The sequence below is a fragment of the Dendropsophus ebraccatus genome, chromosome 4 (assembly GCF_027789765.1).
Source record: "Dendropsophus ebraccatus isolate aDenEbr1 chromosome 4, aDenEbr1.pat, whole genome shotgun sequence".
Taxonomy (NCBI): Eukaryota; Metazoa; Chordata; class Amphibia; order Anura; family Hylidae; genus Dendropsophus; species Dendropsophus ebraccatus.
Window position 1 is genome coordinate 166978006 of NC_091457.1, and position 14805 is coordinate 166992810.

Genomic DNA, 14805 nt, shown 5'->3' on the forward strand with positions numbered 1-14805 from the left:
CTGCCGGGTGATAGATGTTACTGCCGGGTGATAGATGTGACTGCCGGGTGATAGATGTGACTGCCGGGTGATAGATGTGACTGCCGGGTGATAGATGTGACTGCCGGGTGATAGATGTGACTGCCGGGTGATAGATGTTACTGCCGGGTGATAGATGTGACTGCCGGGTGATAGATGTGACTGACGGGTGATAGATGTTACTGACGGGTGATAGATGTTACTGCCGGGTGATAGATGTGACTGCCGGGTGATAGATGTGACTGCCGGGTGATAGATGTGACTGCCGGATGATAGATGTGACTGCAGGGTGATAGATGTGACTGCCGGGTGATAGATGTGACTGCCGGGTGATAGTTGTTACTGCCGGGTGATAGCTGTGACTGCCGGGTGATAGTTGTTACTGCCGGGTGATAGATGTTACTGCCGGGTGATAGATGTTACTGCCGGGTGATAGATGTGACTGCCGGGTGATAGTTGTTACTGCCGGGTGATAGATGTGACTGCCGGGTGATAGATGTTACTGCCGGTTGATAGTTGTTACTGACGGGTGATAGAAGTGACTGCCGGGTGATAGATGTGACTGCCGGGTGATAGATGTTCCCGCTAGACGCATCTCCGGAGTCATCAGTTTCAGAGAATCTCCGAGTAGACAAATTTACTGAGCAATGTAATGACTCCACATAAGGAGATGCATCAACCCCCAGGGCCGGCTCCCTGCCCTCCGCTGTATAATGTATAGTGTAAAGGCCCTATTCAACGGAACTGATAATCGTCCTGTGGAATAGGAGGCAACGATCACCCGACATCGTTCATGTCGGCTGATCGTTGAGGTCGTTTGTCTTTCAACGTGTTGAGAGACAAACGACTTATATAGCAGCGATCTGCTGCCGCCACTCCGCGGAATTGGAGCGTCGGAAAAAGACCCCCGCTATATCTTATGGGCTGCCCAGACGATCAGCCATCACCCCCCCCCCACCCCCCCGCGGACTCACCATGTAAAATAGTGGCAGCAGTGAGCGGGAAATGAGGAGCAAACGAGCGCTCATAGCGTAATACGGCCTTAAAGCCTCACACTTACACAGGTGCAGCTTTGCTCGGGATAGACCATCAATGTTAGGCAAAGAACAGGCCATGGCACTTGTGCATTCCCTTGTGCATTCCCTTGTGCATTCCCTTGTGCATTCCCTTGATACATGATACATGGCATGATACATGGGCTGGCATACCGTGTGTCCTTCATCAGTGCACCATGTAAATGGCGTCTTATAGTCCCCCCTGCAGAATGAGAAGCATACCTGGAAACACATGGTCTATGTACCACGCAAGGATCCAATACACAAAAGCATCAAAAAGCATCATGACTATAGAGAACAAGAAGCTGTATTCATCTCCCTCAACCGGACTCTTCCGGATATTGCCGAACTGTAAGCCGAGGCCTTGCTCCTCGTATCGGGATAAATATTCTGTCCCAAAGCCGAAAGCCACAGGAGACAGCAAACTCTGCAACAGAAGAGACACAAGATCAGAGGACAATGTGACTATGAGGGGCTGCTGCCCGAACACTGTGCTCTATGAGATGCTGCTGCCCGAACACTGTGCTCTATGAGATGCTGCTGTGCAGTGTCCCAGAACATGCAGACTACTACTCCTATTATGGCCATTTCTCTTGCTGTGTCCATGCCTGTTCTGGTAAGTGTTTGCACTGCAACTGCTGCTGGTTTTCCCCTAGTATTCTCTGGTAATGTGCATTTTCATGTGTATTCTCATGTATTCCTGTGTATTATTACAGTGTACAGTGGTATGCAAGGCTGTTGATCACGTGACCTGTAACCATGGTTCCTCCAATGGCCGACTAGCTCTGGCCAGGAGCAACCATGTGACCTCCCACTTCCTCCTAACAAGTGAGTCTTCCCCCTGCTTCCAAGCAAGGAGGATGTGTGTCGTCCCTCTCCTGCCTCAGAGGAGTTGGGCTTCTTCTCTGCAGCTCCCACTTCACCACTAGAAGTGTGGATCAGGTGCTCTGCTATATTCAAGTCTTCGGCTGTATCTGCCTGCTCAAGTGTCCGGATTCTTCTCTCTCATCTGGGTGTCATTCCGTTATCTCCCCTCATCGCTACAAGGATTCACAGCAAGTATTACTCTCAAGCTAATCCACCCAGCAACGCTATTTCTCTCATACTCCTACTCCCATCATCCGGCACGTATTCTCACAGCCTATGCAGCACCACTCCTGCCTTATTTGTCAAAGCCTGCTATATACCCGATTGCATCCGGACAGAACTGTTGCTACTAGTTACCTCATCTATAATAAAACCGCTGTTACTGAACCCTGGCATTGGTGTCCACTAACTGGTGCCCTGACTAAGTGCAGCAAAGAATCGCATGCCCATCATCACCCGCAGATTCCACAGACCGGCCCTACAGCTGTGCTGCCCTCAGGCCTATACCGTGACAAGTATAACCCCTGCAGCTGCCCCGGTCATTGCCCGCTCATAACACCAGCACTGCGGAAGTAGCCCCCAGGGGCCAGGGCATCGCATTTTTGGCGTCACGAACAGGATCACGTTCACCCCGCGGTGTTCATATTTTCTACCACTCATCATCCTCAGAGACTCTGCTATTGCCGCGCGGCGGCCGCTCAAGCTCCGCCCCGGCCCTGCAGTACCCAAGCCTCTGTTGCAGGAGGGAAGAAGATTGTGCCCGGACCGCCGGAAGTGTTGGTGCTGACTTCCGGCCTATCCCTCCCCGGCCCCGGACACCCTGCCTATCGGTGCCTGCTGTTCCCGCGAGTTCTCCTCGTCTCTGCTCCCTTCCAGGCGCCTTACATCGGAACCCCTCATCATGTCCACCGGCCATCACAGTGACTCTGACGGGTCCGGCAGTCCGCCGATGGCCCGGGCGTCACCCACGGCTCCCGTTGCTATGGCTACCACAGCGGTTCCGTTCTTCATTGGGCCCAACAATCTCCCCAGCTATAAAGGGGAACCCCACACGTTGGCTGCTTTCAAGGAAAAAATTTCCCGCACCCTTGAACTTGTCTCACTCTCTCCCACTCAGCAGGTGCAGTTGCTGATAGGACAACTTGAGGGTCCCGCTGCAGAGAAGGTGCGATCCTGGCCAGCTACGGAGAAAGCTAATGTACAACAGATCCTGGCCCGGCTGAGTAAAGAATTTGAGGTACAGTCTCCCACGGAGGTCCGCCTTAAGTTTTATGACCGACGACAAAGGCCAGGTGAGACCCTCAGAGACTATGCACTAGCACTCCAATCTGCCTACCGGGCCCTGAGACAGGTTGATACCATAGACCCCTCGGCCGTGGAGAGTATGATCACTGACCGCTTCATAGAGGGGGTGGACTCTAGACTCATCCAGAGCCAACTGCGTATGCTGGCTGCCCAAAACCCTACAATGCCTTTCCTGGACTTCAAGACTCTGGCTCTAAGGGTGGTTGGCATTGACAATCCCTGTGTCGGCCGTACTCCGGGTTCAGATTCCCCGGACCCGGTGGGACCTATACCCTCACCTCCAGTGCCCACTATGGTTCCGCCGGTTTCAGCTATACAAGATGCCCAACAGTCTATCCCGGCTAGCTCACCAGCGATCCCTGCTCTCCTTACGCAAGTGGTTGACTCCCTCTGCCAAGCCCTAAGGGGGCTACAAGGGGCCTATCCAACACCTCCACCACCACAGGACCCCTGCCCTGAGTATGCAGTTCCCGATCGGCCTCCTCCACAGAGACTTAGATCCCCTGAGCGCCCCTATTGCCGCCACTGTAGGCGACATCGACACTACCGCTCCCAATGCTATCAGTTAAACGGGCTACCCCTGGGTCCGAGGGCCAACACCCAGGAGGTCGAGATCCAGGCCCGCAGGAAGCACAGTGGTTCTCAAGGTTCCTCTCACAATGCCCGCATGTGACTCTCTGGGTGGACGGAGTCCCCCTGGAGGCTCTGGTAGATACAGGTTCCCAGGTTACCACTATCCCGAGGCATGTGTTTGAAGAACATTGGGATCTGAGAACCCTAGGTCCGGTTGAGAAATACCGTCTGAAACTTATTGCTAGTAATGGTCGTCCTATTGTGCAACTAGGTTACTGGGAACCCACTGTCTGCATAGGGAAGCGAGAGCTAGCACGTCAGGGTATCATTGTTACTGAGGCTCAGGAAGATAGTGGGACCGTGGTATTAGGCATGAATATTATCCGTCATGTATTCACTGAAGTGTTGGATGCCTTGAATGCCTCTATGTCTTGTGCTTCTCCTCAGTACAGGCAAGCCGTCCAGAAGACCATTAAAGTGCTCACCACTCAGCGGAAGTTTGCCAATCCTCGAGGAGAAATCTGCCGAGTCCGCACTAGAGATGCTCGTCCGATCACCATCCCAGCTAACAGTGAGTTCCTCATCTGGTGCAGGGTCCGTCCGGGCCTCAACAATGCTGACTATGTGGCCCTTCTGGATGCTATTGAAATTGAGGTGCAACCTCTTGTCAGGGCCGCTAGAAGCCTGGTGACCGTCTCCAATGGTCAGGTCCCTGTCCGTCTGGTGAACCTTGGAGACTCCCCAGCTGACCTACCCAAGTTCACCACCGTGGCCATGCTATACCAACTCGATCCTGAGGACATCGTCTGTGAGGAAACCATCGCCTATCAGAGATCCATCCGTGGCACTCAAAGGGACTCAAACAGGGCTCTCGCCCCTTGGTGGGACGAACTCCATATTGGCGATGCCAATACCCCACTTGAATACCTCCACGGCATCCTCAAGGTGGCCAAAAGGTATCACGAGGCCTTCAGCAAACACTCCCTCGATTTCGGGAAGACCAATCTGGTCCAGCATCGGATCAACACTGGGGACCATTTGCCTATCAAAGAGAAACATCGGCCAATCCCTCCTGCCAGCTATCAGTAGGTCAAGAAACTGCTCAAGGAGATGAAAGACTCTAACGTTATCCAAGAAAGTCAGAGTCCGTGGGCTGCCCCTATTGTCCTCGTGAAAAAGAAAGACGGTAACATCCGGTTCTGCGTGGATTATAGGAAGATAAACACAATCACCCACAAGGATGCCTATCCTTTGCCCCGGATCGAAGAGTCTATTGCTGCTTTGGGGTCAGCCGCCTACTTCTCCACCTTGGACCTCACCAGTGGGTTCTGGCAGGTGCCCATGGCACCCGAAGACCGTGAGAAGACGGCCTTCACCACCCCCATGGGGCTCTTTGAATTCACCAGCATGCCCTTCGGTCTGTGCAACGCCCCCACTACCTTCCAGCGGTTGATGGAAAGGTGTCTCGGCCATCTCAACTTTCAGAGTGTCCTGCTATACCTAGATGATGTGATTGTCTATTCACGTACCTACGAAGATCACGTCCATCATCTGGCTGAAGTGTTCCAGGTCCTAATCGATCACGGCCTGAAAATCAAGCCTTCCAAGTGCCACCTTCTCAAACCCCAAGTGAACTATCTGGGGCATGTTGTAAGTGCTGAGGGGATACGACCCGATCCAGAGAAGATCTCGGCTGTGGAACACTGGGATACCCCTAAGACCGTCAAGGAGGTGAGAAGCTTTCTGGGATTTGCCGGCTATTACCGCCGCTTCATTCCCCACTTTGCCCAAGTGGCCGAGCCCCTCAATGAGTTACTCCGGGGTTGCCCTCGAGAAAGCTACAACCGACGACTCCCCGTCGAGTGGTCCGAACGGCAGGAGGTTGCCTTTCAAACCCTGAAACGTCTGTTGACCACGCCTCCTATCCTGGCCTACCCGGACTATAACCTTCCTTTCCGGCTCTACACGGACGCCAGCTTCCAAGGCCTGGGAGCTGTGCTGTCCCAGGTTCAAGATGGCCAAGAGAGAGTTGTAGCTTATGCCAGCCGGAGTCTTCGGGGCGCTGAAAAGAACGACAACAATTATAGCTCCTTCAAGTTGGAGTTACTAGCCCTAGTGTGGGCTGTCACCGAAAAGTTCAAGGACTACCTGGCTGCCACCCCTGTTACCATCTATATGGATAACAACCCGTTGGCGCATCTCAACACTGCTCGGCTGGGCGCCCTGGAACAGCGGTGGGCTTCTCGACTGGCCAATTTCCAGTTTGAAATTAAGTACCGCAGTGGCAAGGCTAACGTCAATGCAGACCTCCTGTCCCGACTACCCAAGGGCGAAGAGGCCCCAGAGGACAGTGATTGGGAAGATGTAGAAATGCCTCCCTTCTATCAAAGGTTCGCTACCCAGAGTGCTATTGATGCAGCTAGGCCTGAAACGCCTTCGCCTCCACCTAGGGCCCCGCAAGACTTGGCCAGGTGGCAGACCATCCAGGAAGAGTCCCGTGTCCTGGGGGAGATCTATGACTACCTCTCTACTGGTCGGGTCCCCATGCGGATAAAGAGGCCCTATCCTGATGTCGAGCTAAGGCGACTCTGGAGGCAAAGAAAGAGGCTCTTCCTACAGAAGGGACTGATCCTGCGGAACTCTCTTGACCCGGTCTCTGGGGAGAGGTGCCACCAGATCCTCATTCCCCGACGAGACGCTAAGATGGTGCTAGATGCCTACCATGACCGGTCCGGTCATTTCGGGGTACACAAGACGGAGGCCACTATCCGACAGCGGTTCTACTGGATCGGGATGAGGGCTGACATCGAGAACTGGTGTGCTGAGTGCCCTGCCTGTAATATCTCCAAAGCTGGGGGAAGAGAAGTCAGGGCCCCTTTGCATCCAATCACCTCCCACCGGCCGAATCAGCTAGTCGCCCTGGACCATGTGAAGCTGGCCCCTACAAGATGCGGGTGTACCTACGCCCTCACCATGGTTCGACCATTACTCCAAGTGGGTAGTCGTGGTACCTGTCAGAGACTTGACCGCCAAGACCACCGCCCTTACTTTTTACAAGGAGTATGTAAAGCACTATGGGTGCCCAGAGTTTCTGCTGACGGACCGGGGTCCGGCCTTTGAGTCGCAACTTTTCGAGGAGCTGTGTGCCTACCACGAATGTAAGAAGCTCCGTACCACGGCCTATCACCCTCAAGGGAATGGTCTGTGTGAAAAAGTTAACCAGGTCTTTATCAACATGCTCCGAACGGCTTCAGTGACGAAGAGAGTAGAGTGGCCCCACTTGTTGGATGAACTGGTGGAGATCTATAACAATACCACTCATTGTTCCACTGGCTACTCCCCGTTCTACCTGATGTTCGGCCGCCAAGGCCAACTTCCTCAGGACCGTGCTCTTGGAGTCCAAGCTCCTGACACCTTCAACCCCCTACCTGAAACTGACTGGGTTCGGGAGCATCAGAGGAGAATCCAAGATACCCGTGAAATTGTTGACCGGAGGATGGGGGAGGCTCAGCAGCGCCAAGAGGATGCCTACAACCAAAGGGCGAATGCCACACCACTACAAGTGGGAGATAAAGTTTGGCTAAAGAAATATCATCGCTCTCACAAACTTGAAAGCCTTTGGGAGCCTGAGCCCTATGTCATCTCTTCTATCCCTTACCCAGAGACTGATGTGTATGAAGTCAAAAAGCTTGGGCTAGCCCCACAGACGGTGCACCGGAATAGGATAAAACGTTGCACTAAGGAGGACCTACAGGGCCTTACAGCACCGTGTCTGGTACCTGCATCCACGCCTCCGGTTCCCCCAGCAGCTCCAGCTAAACCTCTCTCTCTGGAAGAAATGTTCCAAGTTGAACCGTTCCTCATGGCCATAGGCTATCCAGCGGTCCCTGTACCCATTCCAGTGGCCCCTCCACTTCCAATTGTGCCTCCAACAACTCCATCTCTACAACCAGACGCTGGGGGTGATCTTCCACCTGTACCTGCACCAATCACTGTTGAAGAGGATCCTCCGCTGAGACGGTCTGAGCGCTCTACCCGAGGAATTCCTCCACTCCGCTACAGAGACCAGAGCCCTTAAACTGATTTTGTTGTCTAACTGTTTTGTTCCAGTTCCTGCAACGTTCAAGGTTCGTGCCTGGTCCTCCTGACTAAGTTCCCTGTACTAACCAGCCATGAGCTGATGGACACTTACCATAACAAAAGGTTCTCTAGTGCCTGTCCCAGAGCCTTTTACATGGACGATGTTCTAATTGCCTAAAAGAGACTCTACCTAACAGAGACACTTAACCCATTCCTTCCTAATGCACTTTCCTGTGATTGTGTGTTCCACACTGGGTATTATTGCACTTATTTCATTATTGCACTTATTGTACTATTGTATTCCAGTGTTATCAAAGTCTTTGTATTTCCTCCTCTGAGTAAACACAAGGTTACATAGATTGCCTCAGAGTAGAGCGCCTCTTTTGTAAAACAGTATATTTTCCAGTGTCTGAGTCAGATAGCTCCTCCTCTGAGTAAGAGAAGTCAGTTCATATATACTTTAGAGAAAGTCCAGTTTTTGTAGGAGTGTATTTTCTCATCCAGTCTCATTATTGTGTATTATTATTATATCTATAGCTGGAAAGATTTGGTTGAGCCAGTTCGTATGCAGATTTTTCTCAGATTTTCATTCAGATTTCTCTCAGGTTTCATTCAGATTCATGTGAGTTAGTTCTCCTCAAGACCTCGCAGTATTTGTTGTCTGTTGTGTTTCCTTTCCTTTTTGTTTCCAGTATTTGTTCGCCTCTGTCTTGTCCCAACACAGTAGTTATCACACATAGTCATACCTAACCTTCACACTGGTCCATACATATCGCACCTTGGATATCTTTTCGTGTGTTTGGCCTGTGGAGTGCTTGTGTGTGATTGAGTGGTATGAAAGGGAGCTCCCCATGTATGTTTGCTTTTATTATTTTGTTCTTTTCTCTTCCAGGTATCCAAGACACTACTCAGACACGCCAAGATAGTACACAGGTCTTCACGTTCTCCTCCAGTAGGGTAACACATTTAACAGAAAACCTACTGTCTAACTGGCTGGAATATGGAGGGTCACCCGCCAGCAGTTAAGTTGTCCTGGCTTACACGTCAGATGGTTCACGCACTAGCTACCTGGTCGCCAGAGTACGTTAGGCACCCCTAGGTGAAGTCCTGCCACTAGGGTTTCTCATCCTCTCTCTCTTCTCACCTGTGCCTTGGGCGTGGGAAACACACACCTCATCACACTCACTCTCATCATTCATTCCTGTTGTTTGATTGTCCAGTCTATTCATGTTTGCTGCCTTCTAGATTCGCCGAGGTCGGCTCAAACTTGCTAGGGAGGTATGCAGTGTCCCAGAACATGCAGACTACTACTCCTATTATGGCCATTTCTCTTGCTGTGTCCATGCCTGTTCTGGTAAGTGTTTGCACTGCAACTGCTGCTGGTTTTCCCCTAGTATTCTCTGGTAATGTGCATTCTAATGTGTATTCTCATGTATTCCTGTGTATTATTGCATTGTACAGTGGTATGCAAGGCTGTTGATCACGTGACCTGTAACCATGGTTCCTCCAATGGCCGACTAGCTCTGGCCAGGAGCAACCATGTGACCTCCCACTTCCTCCTAACAAGTGATCTTCCCCCTGCTCCCAAGCAAGGAGGATGTGTGTCGTCCCTCTCCTGCCTCAGAGGTGTTGGGCTTCTTCTCTGCAGCTCCCACTTCACCACTAGAAGTGTGGATCAGGTGCTCTGCTGTGTTCAAGTCTTCGGCTGTATCTGCCTGCTCAAGTGTCCGGAGTCTTCTCTCTCATCTGGGTGTCATTCCATTATCTCTCCTCATCGCTACAAGGATTCACACGAAGTATTACTCTCAAGCTAATCCACCCAGCAACGCTATTTCTCTCATACTCCTACTCCCATCATCCGGCACATATTCTCACAGCCTATGCAGCATCACTCCTGCTTTATTTGTCAAAGCCTGCTATATACCCGGTTGCATCCGGACAGAACTGTTGCTACTAGTTACCTCATCTATAATAAAACCGCTGTTACTGAACCCTGGCATTGGTGTCCACTAACTGGTGCCCTGACTAAGTGCAGCGAAGAATCGCATGCCCATCATCACCCGCAGATTCCACAGACCGGCCCTACAGCTGTGCCGCCCTCAGGCCTATACCGTGACAAGTATAACCCCTGCAGCTGCCCCGGTCATTGCCCGCTCATAACACCAGCACTGCGGAAGTGGCCCCCAGGGGCCAGGGCATCGCAGCTGCCCGAACACTGTGCTCTATGAGATGCTGTTGCCCGAACACTGTGCTCTATGAGATGCTGCCCAAACACTGTGCTCTATGAGATGCTGCTGCCCGAACCCTGTGCTCTATGAGATGCTGCTGCCCGAACACTGTGCTCTATGAGATGATGCTGCCCGAACCCTGTGCTCTATGAGATGCTGCTGCCCGAACACTGTGCTCTATGAGATGCTGCTGTCCGAACACTGTGCTCTATGAGATGCTGCTGCCCGAACACTGTGCTCTATGAGATGCTGCCCGGTGACTGTGCTCTATGAGGGTCTGCTGCCCGGTGACTGTGCTCTATGAGGGTCTGCTGCCCGGTGACTGTGCTCTATGAGGGTCTGCTGCCCGGTGACTGTGCTCTATGAGGAGATGCTTCCCGAACACTGTGCTCTATGAGATGCTGCTGCCCGAACACAGTGCTCTATGAGATCCTGGCGCCCGAATACTGTGCTCTATGAGATGCTGCTGCCCAAACACTGTGCTCTATGAGATGCTGCTGCCCGAACCCTGTGCTCTATGAGATGCTGCTGCCCGAACCCTGTGCTCTATGAGATGCTGCTGCCCGAACACTGTGCTCTATGAGATGCTGCTGCCCGAACACTGTGCTCTATGAGATGCTGCAGTCCGAACACTGTGCTCTATGAGATGCTGCTGCCCGAACACTGTGCTCTATGAGATGCTGCTGCCCAGTGACTGTGCTCTATGAGATGCTGCCCGGTGACTGTGCTCTATGAGATGCTGCTGCCCGGTGACTGTGCTCTATGAGATGCTGCTGCCCGGTGACTGTGCTCTATGAGATGCTGCTGCCCGGTGACTGTGCTCTATGAGATGCTGCTGCCCGTCCTATGGTGGTTGGCCGAGATATAGCCGGGCCCAGTGATGTTATGTCGTGATGCCAGTGGCGGTTGGGCACACAGGTATTATTTAAAGGTCCGGCTATACCTGGTGGACAGTGTCCTGCCGGGCTGTTGCAGGGTCCCTTGGGTACTTATCACGGTGTTCCGGAGTGTAGTAGTGACCCACCCGGACTATTGGCACTGCCACCCAAAGAAAGGGGAGATGACCCAAGGAGTGTGTGTGCTGTGTTGGTGCATGGCGAGGAATCACAGAGTCTCTTTACTATAAATAGAATCTGGTTTACTCTGAAGATACTTATGTGCAGTGACAGAGTACTTTATACTTGATAAGACACTTGATAGTTTAGGATCCAGATGTGTAGTGAGAGTATAGAGAGTGGTACAGTCATACTGACTGAGTTGCGTGCTAAGAGATACAAAGAAGAATCAGAAGAGTAGAGAGGAGGATGTTGTGAGAGTCCCAACCCAAGTAGTACTGTGCTCTGTCGGGATGTCGGAGGTAGAAATAGAAGAATACTTTAGAAGAGAGAGAATACTTATGCCTGTGTTTTGACTCTTTGGTCTTTGCACCACCTATTGCCCACCAGTGTCGGGGGACCCGTCCTAGTGGGTGACACAAGCCCCAGACCTTGTTACCTGGAATGAGTGGAATGCTGAGGGTTCCCTGTCCACACCCATGCTGCAAGATAGAGTTCATAGGCTTCTAGCAACTTTGCTCTATCCAGATCAGTTCCTTTACTTTCTTTGTGTATACTGTCCTGCACTGTGACTCTCCTTGTCCACGGCGTAGGTTGAGATGATCTCTGACTTGTCCTCTCTAGTGAAGGGTTTAACACTGCATAGTGTTGAGTGGAGTTACTTGAGAAGAAACTGTAGGTTGTGTGTGCCTAGGTCTGTTTCTAGACTGCACACTGAGACTGAGGACTGGGCAAGGGCCAGGGCCCAACTGGACCCCTGAGGCACCGTTCTGGCTTGCGTCCTTCCTCTACAGAGTCTACACTTCCTCTACCCATGTGACTTCCTATCTACAGCCCCTGTAAGGTGTGCTGTGAGTGGGTGAAGAGTGCATAAGTGAGAAATAAAAAGAGAAATGATAGAAGAAGAGAGTACTCTCATTGGTCTACAGATCCATGTGACATATAAACAAACAATAACCCCTTCAGTACTACAGCTGTGCGATAACTGAATACAACCGAATACACACACTTGCAATAGCGACATCTTGTGGTGAAACTTTGGCACTGCTACATCACCATTTACACCCAAAAAGTGCAGGCTTTTACGAGGGGTGTAACTAATAGCAACACCTGTGGTGGGACACTGCAACTTTGCTCTATGAGCGGCTGTCATTGACTGTGCTCTGTGAGCAGCTGCCCGGTGACTATGCTGTATATGCTGCTGCTGCCCGGTGACTGTGCCCTATGAGGGGCTGCCCGGTGACTGTGCCCTATGAGGGGCTGCTGTCCAGTGACTGTGCTCTATGAGATGCTGCCCGGTGACTGTGCCCTATGAGGGGCTGCCCGGTGACTGTGCCCTATGAGGGGCTGCCCGGTGACTGTGCCCTATGAGGGGCTGCCCGGTGACTGTGCCCTATGAGGGGCTGCCCGATGACTGTGCCCTATGAGGGGCTGCCCGGTGACTGTGCCCTATGAGGGGCTTCCCGGTGACTGTGCCCTATGAGGGGCTTCCCGGTGACTGTGCCCTATGAGGGGCTGCCCGGTGACTGTGCCCTATGGGGGGCTGCCCGGTGACTGTGCCCTATGAGGGGCTGCCCGGTGACTGCGCCCTATGAGGGGCTGCCCGGTGACTGCTCTATCAGCGGCTGTCAGTGACTGTGCTTGGTGAGCAGCTGCAGGTGACATACCGCCATGGTCTTCAGTCTGAACGTCATGCGGTCCTGCCAGGCGAAGCAGAGGATGTGCGGCAGGTAGAGGGTGAAGTAGATGACCCCGCTGCAGGCGGCTGCCAGGTTGGCTTTGGAGAAGAATACGCTCATAAGGAAGCCCTGCATAATGGTGGAGAGTGTAAACGCCATCAGGAAGAGGAAGAGGATGATGGGATTGCTGTAGTAAAGGACTCCGCCACCCTGCAAGCAGAAAAGGGAAACCATCAGCAGGAGACGTCTCTGATACTTCCGTCCGATCAGTGATGTGATGGGCCAGATTTACTGGTCCTGTATAAATGGACAACTGGGTGTTACATTCCTTGTCAAAGGGGTGTGTCTTACACAGTCTGACGATGTCCAATCACTGCTGACAGATGGCCACATTAGCATAAAGTGTATGGGGACCTATAGGGGACAGACTTACTGACAGGGAGAATGGTACCGCCCAGTTGTCAGTTTAGTCATAGATTTCCAGGTGGTACAAGAAATAGTAGACAACCCAGGAATAAAAGTATTTGGAAAGTGCCCACACATAGCAGATTAACAGTGGCTGCACCCAGCAATGCCACTGTGTACTGTGTGTGTGTGTGTGTATGTATGTGTGTATGTATACTATGTACAGTATGTATACATGTTGTATGTGTGTGTGTACAGTATGTGTGTATGTATACTATGTATATATATGTGTGTGTGTGTGTGTGTATGTATACTATGTATATATGTGTGTGTGTGTGTGTGTGTGTGTGTGTGTGTGTGTATGTGTGTAGTAGGTATACATGTTGTGTGTGTATGTACAGTATGTGTGTGTATGTACAGTATGTGTGTTTATGTATGTAGTGTGTGTGTGTATGTACAGTATGTGTGTATGTATACTATGTACAGTATGTATACATTTATGTGTGTGTACAGTATGTGTGCATATATACTATGTATGTACAGTATGTGTGTGTATCTACAGTGTGTGTATCTACAGTGTGTGTATCTACAGTATGTGTGTAGGTACAGTGTGTTTATGTATGTACAGTATGTGTGTATGTACATTATGTACATACAGTACAGTATGTATACTATGTATGTACAGTGTGTGTGTGTATATATACAGTGTGTGTATGTACAGTGTGTGTATGTACAGTATGTATACCATGTATGTATGTAAGTACAGTGTGTGTGTGTGTGTATGTACAGTATATGTGTATGTACAGTGTGTGTATGTACAGTATATGTGTATGTACAGTGTGTATGTATGTAGTGTGTGTGTATGTACAGTATATGTGTATGTACAGTGTGTGTATGTACAGTATATGTGTATGTACAGTGTGTGTATGTACAGTATATGTGTGTATGTACAGTGTGTATGTATGTACAGTGTGTGTATGTACAGTATATGTGTATGTACAGTGTGTGTGTATATCCAGTATGTGTATGTACAGTATACATGTACATTGTGTATGTACAGTGTGTGTATGTACAGTATATATACATGTTGTGTGTGTATATGTACAGTATGTACAGTGTGTGTATGTACAGTATATATACATGTTGTGTGTGTATATGTACAGTATGTAAGTGCATGTACAGTATATATACATGTTGTATGTGCGTGTGTATGTACAATATATATACATATTGTGTGTTGCAATAGAATCTTCTTCTTTTCCTCGGTGTTCTGTGTGGCTGACCTGTACACTATACACATTCATCTATCCGCTTTACATTTTCTGAGAATTTCAGCGGTGGAATCTGCTCTCTACATTCCAGCACACACCGCGCTCGCTTCCCATCACCCGTCCCACTTCTCAGATCTGACAGGACAGATAAAGCACGAAAAGAATGTAAAGCGCAGGTAGCCGGCCGTGCAAACCGGTGATAATCCCGAGTAATGACCGACAATTACCACAGCGCTTGTTTCCGTTGCAAAACATATAATCCCGGCATA

General features: G+C 50.8%; 1 protein-coding gene across 1 annotated transcript in view; it reads right to left on the reverse strand.

Moving 5' to 3' along the window:
* Positions 1-14805, reverse strand: part of ABCA4 (ATP binding cassette subfamily A member 4) — a 154472-nt gene that overhangs the window by 61895 nt on the left and 77772 nt on the right. Inside the window, exons 16-17 of the mRNA XM_069967712.1 lie at positions 12849-13070; positions 1296-1500 (exon numbers count right to left, since the gene is read on the reverse strand). Of these exons, the coding sequence (XP_069823813.1) occupies positions 1296-1500; positions 12849-13070 (427 nt within the window). The remainder of the gene's footprint in view (positions 1-1295; positions 1501-12848; positions 13071-14805) is intronic.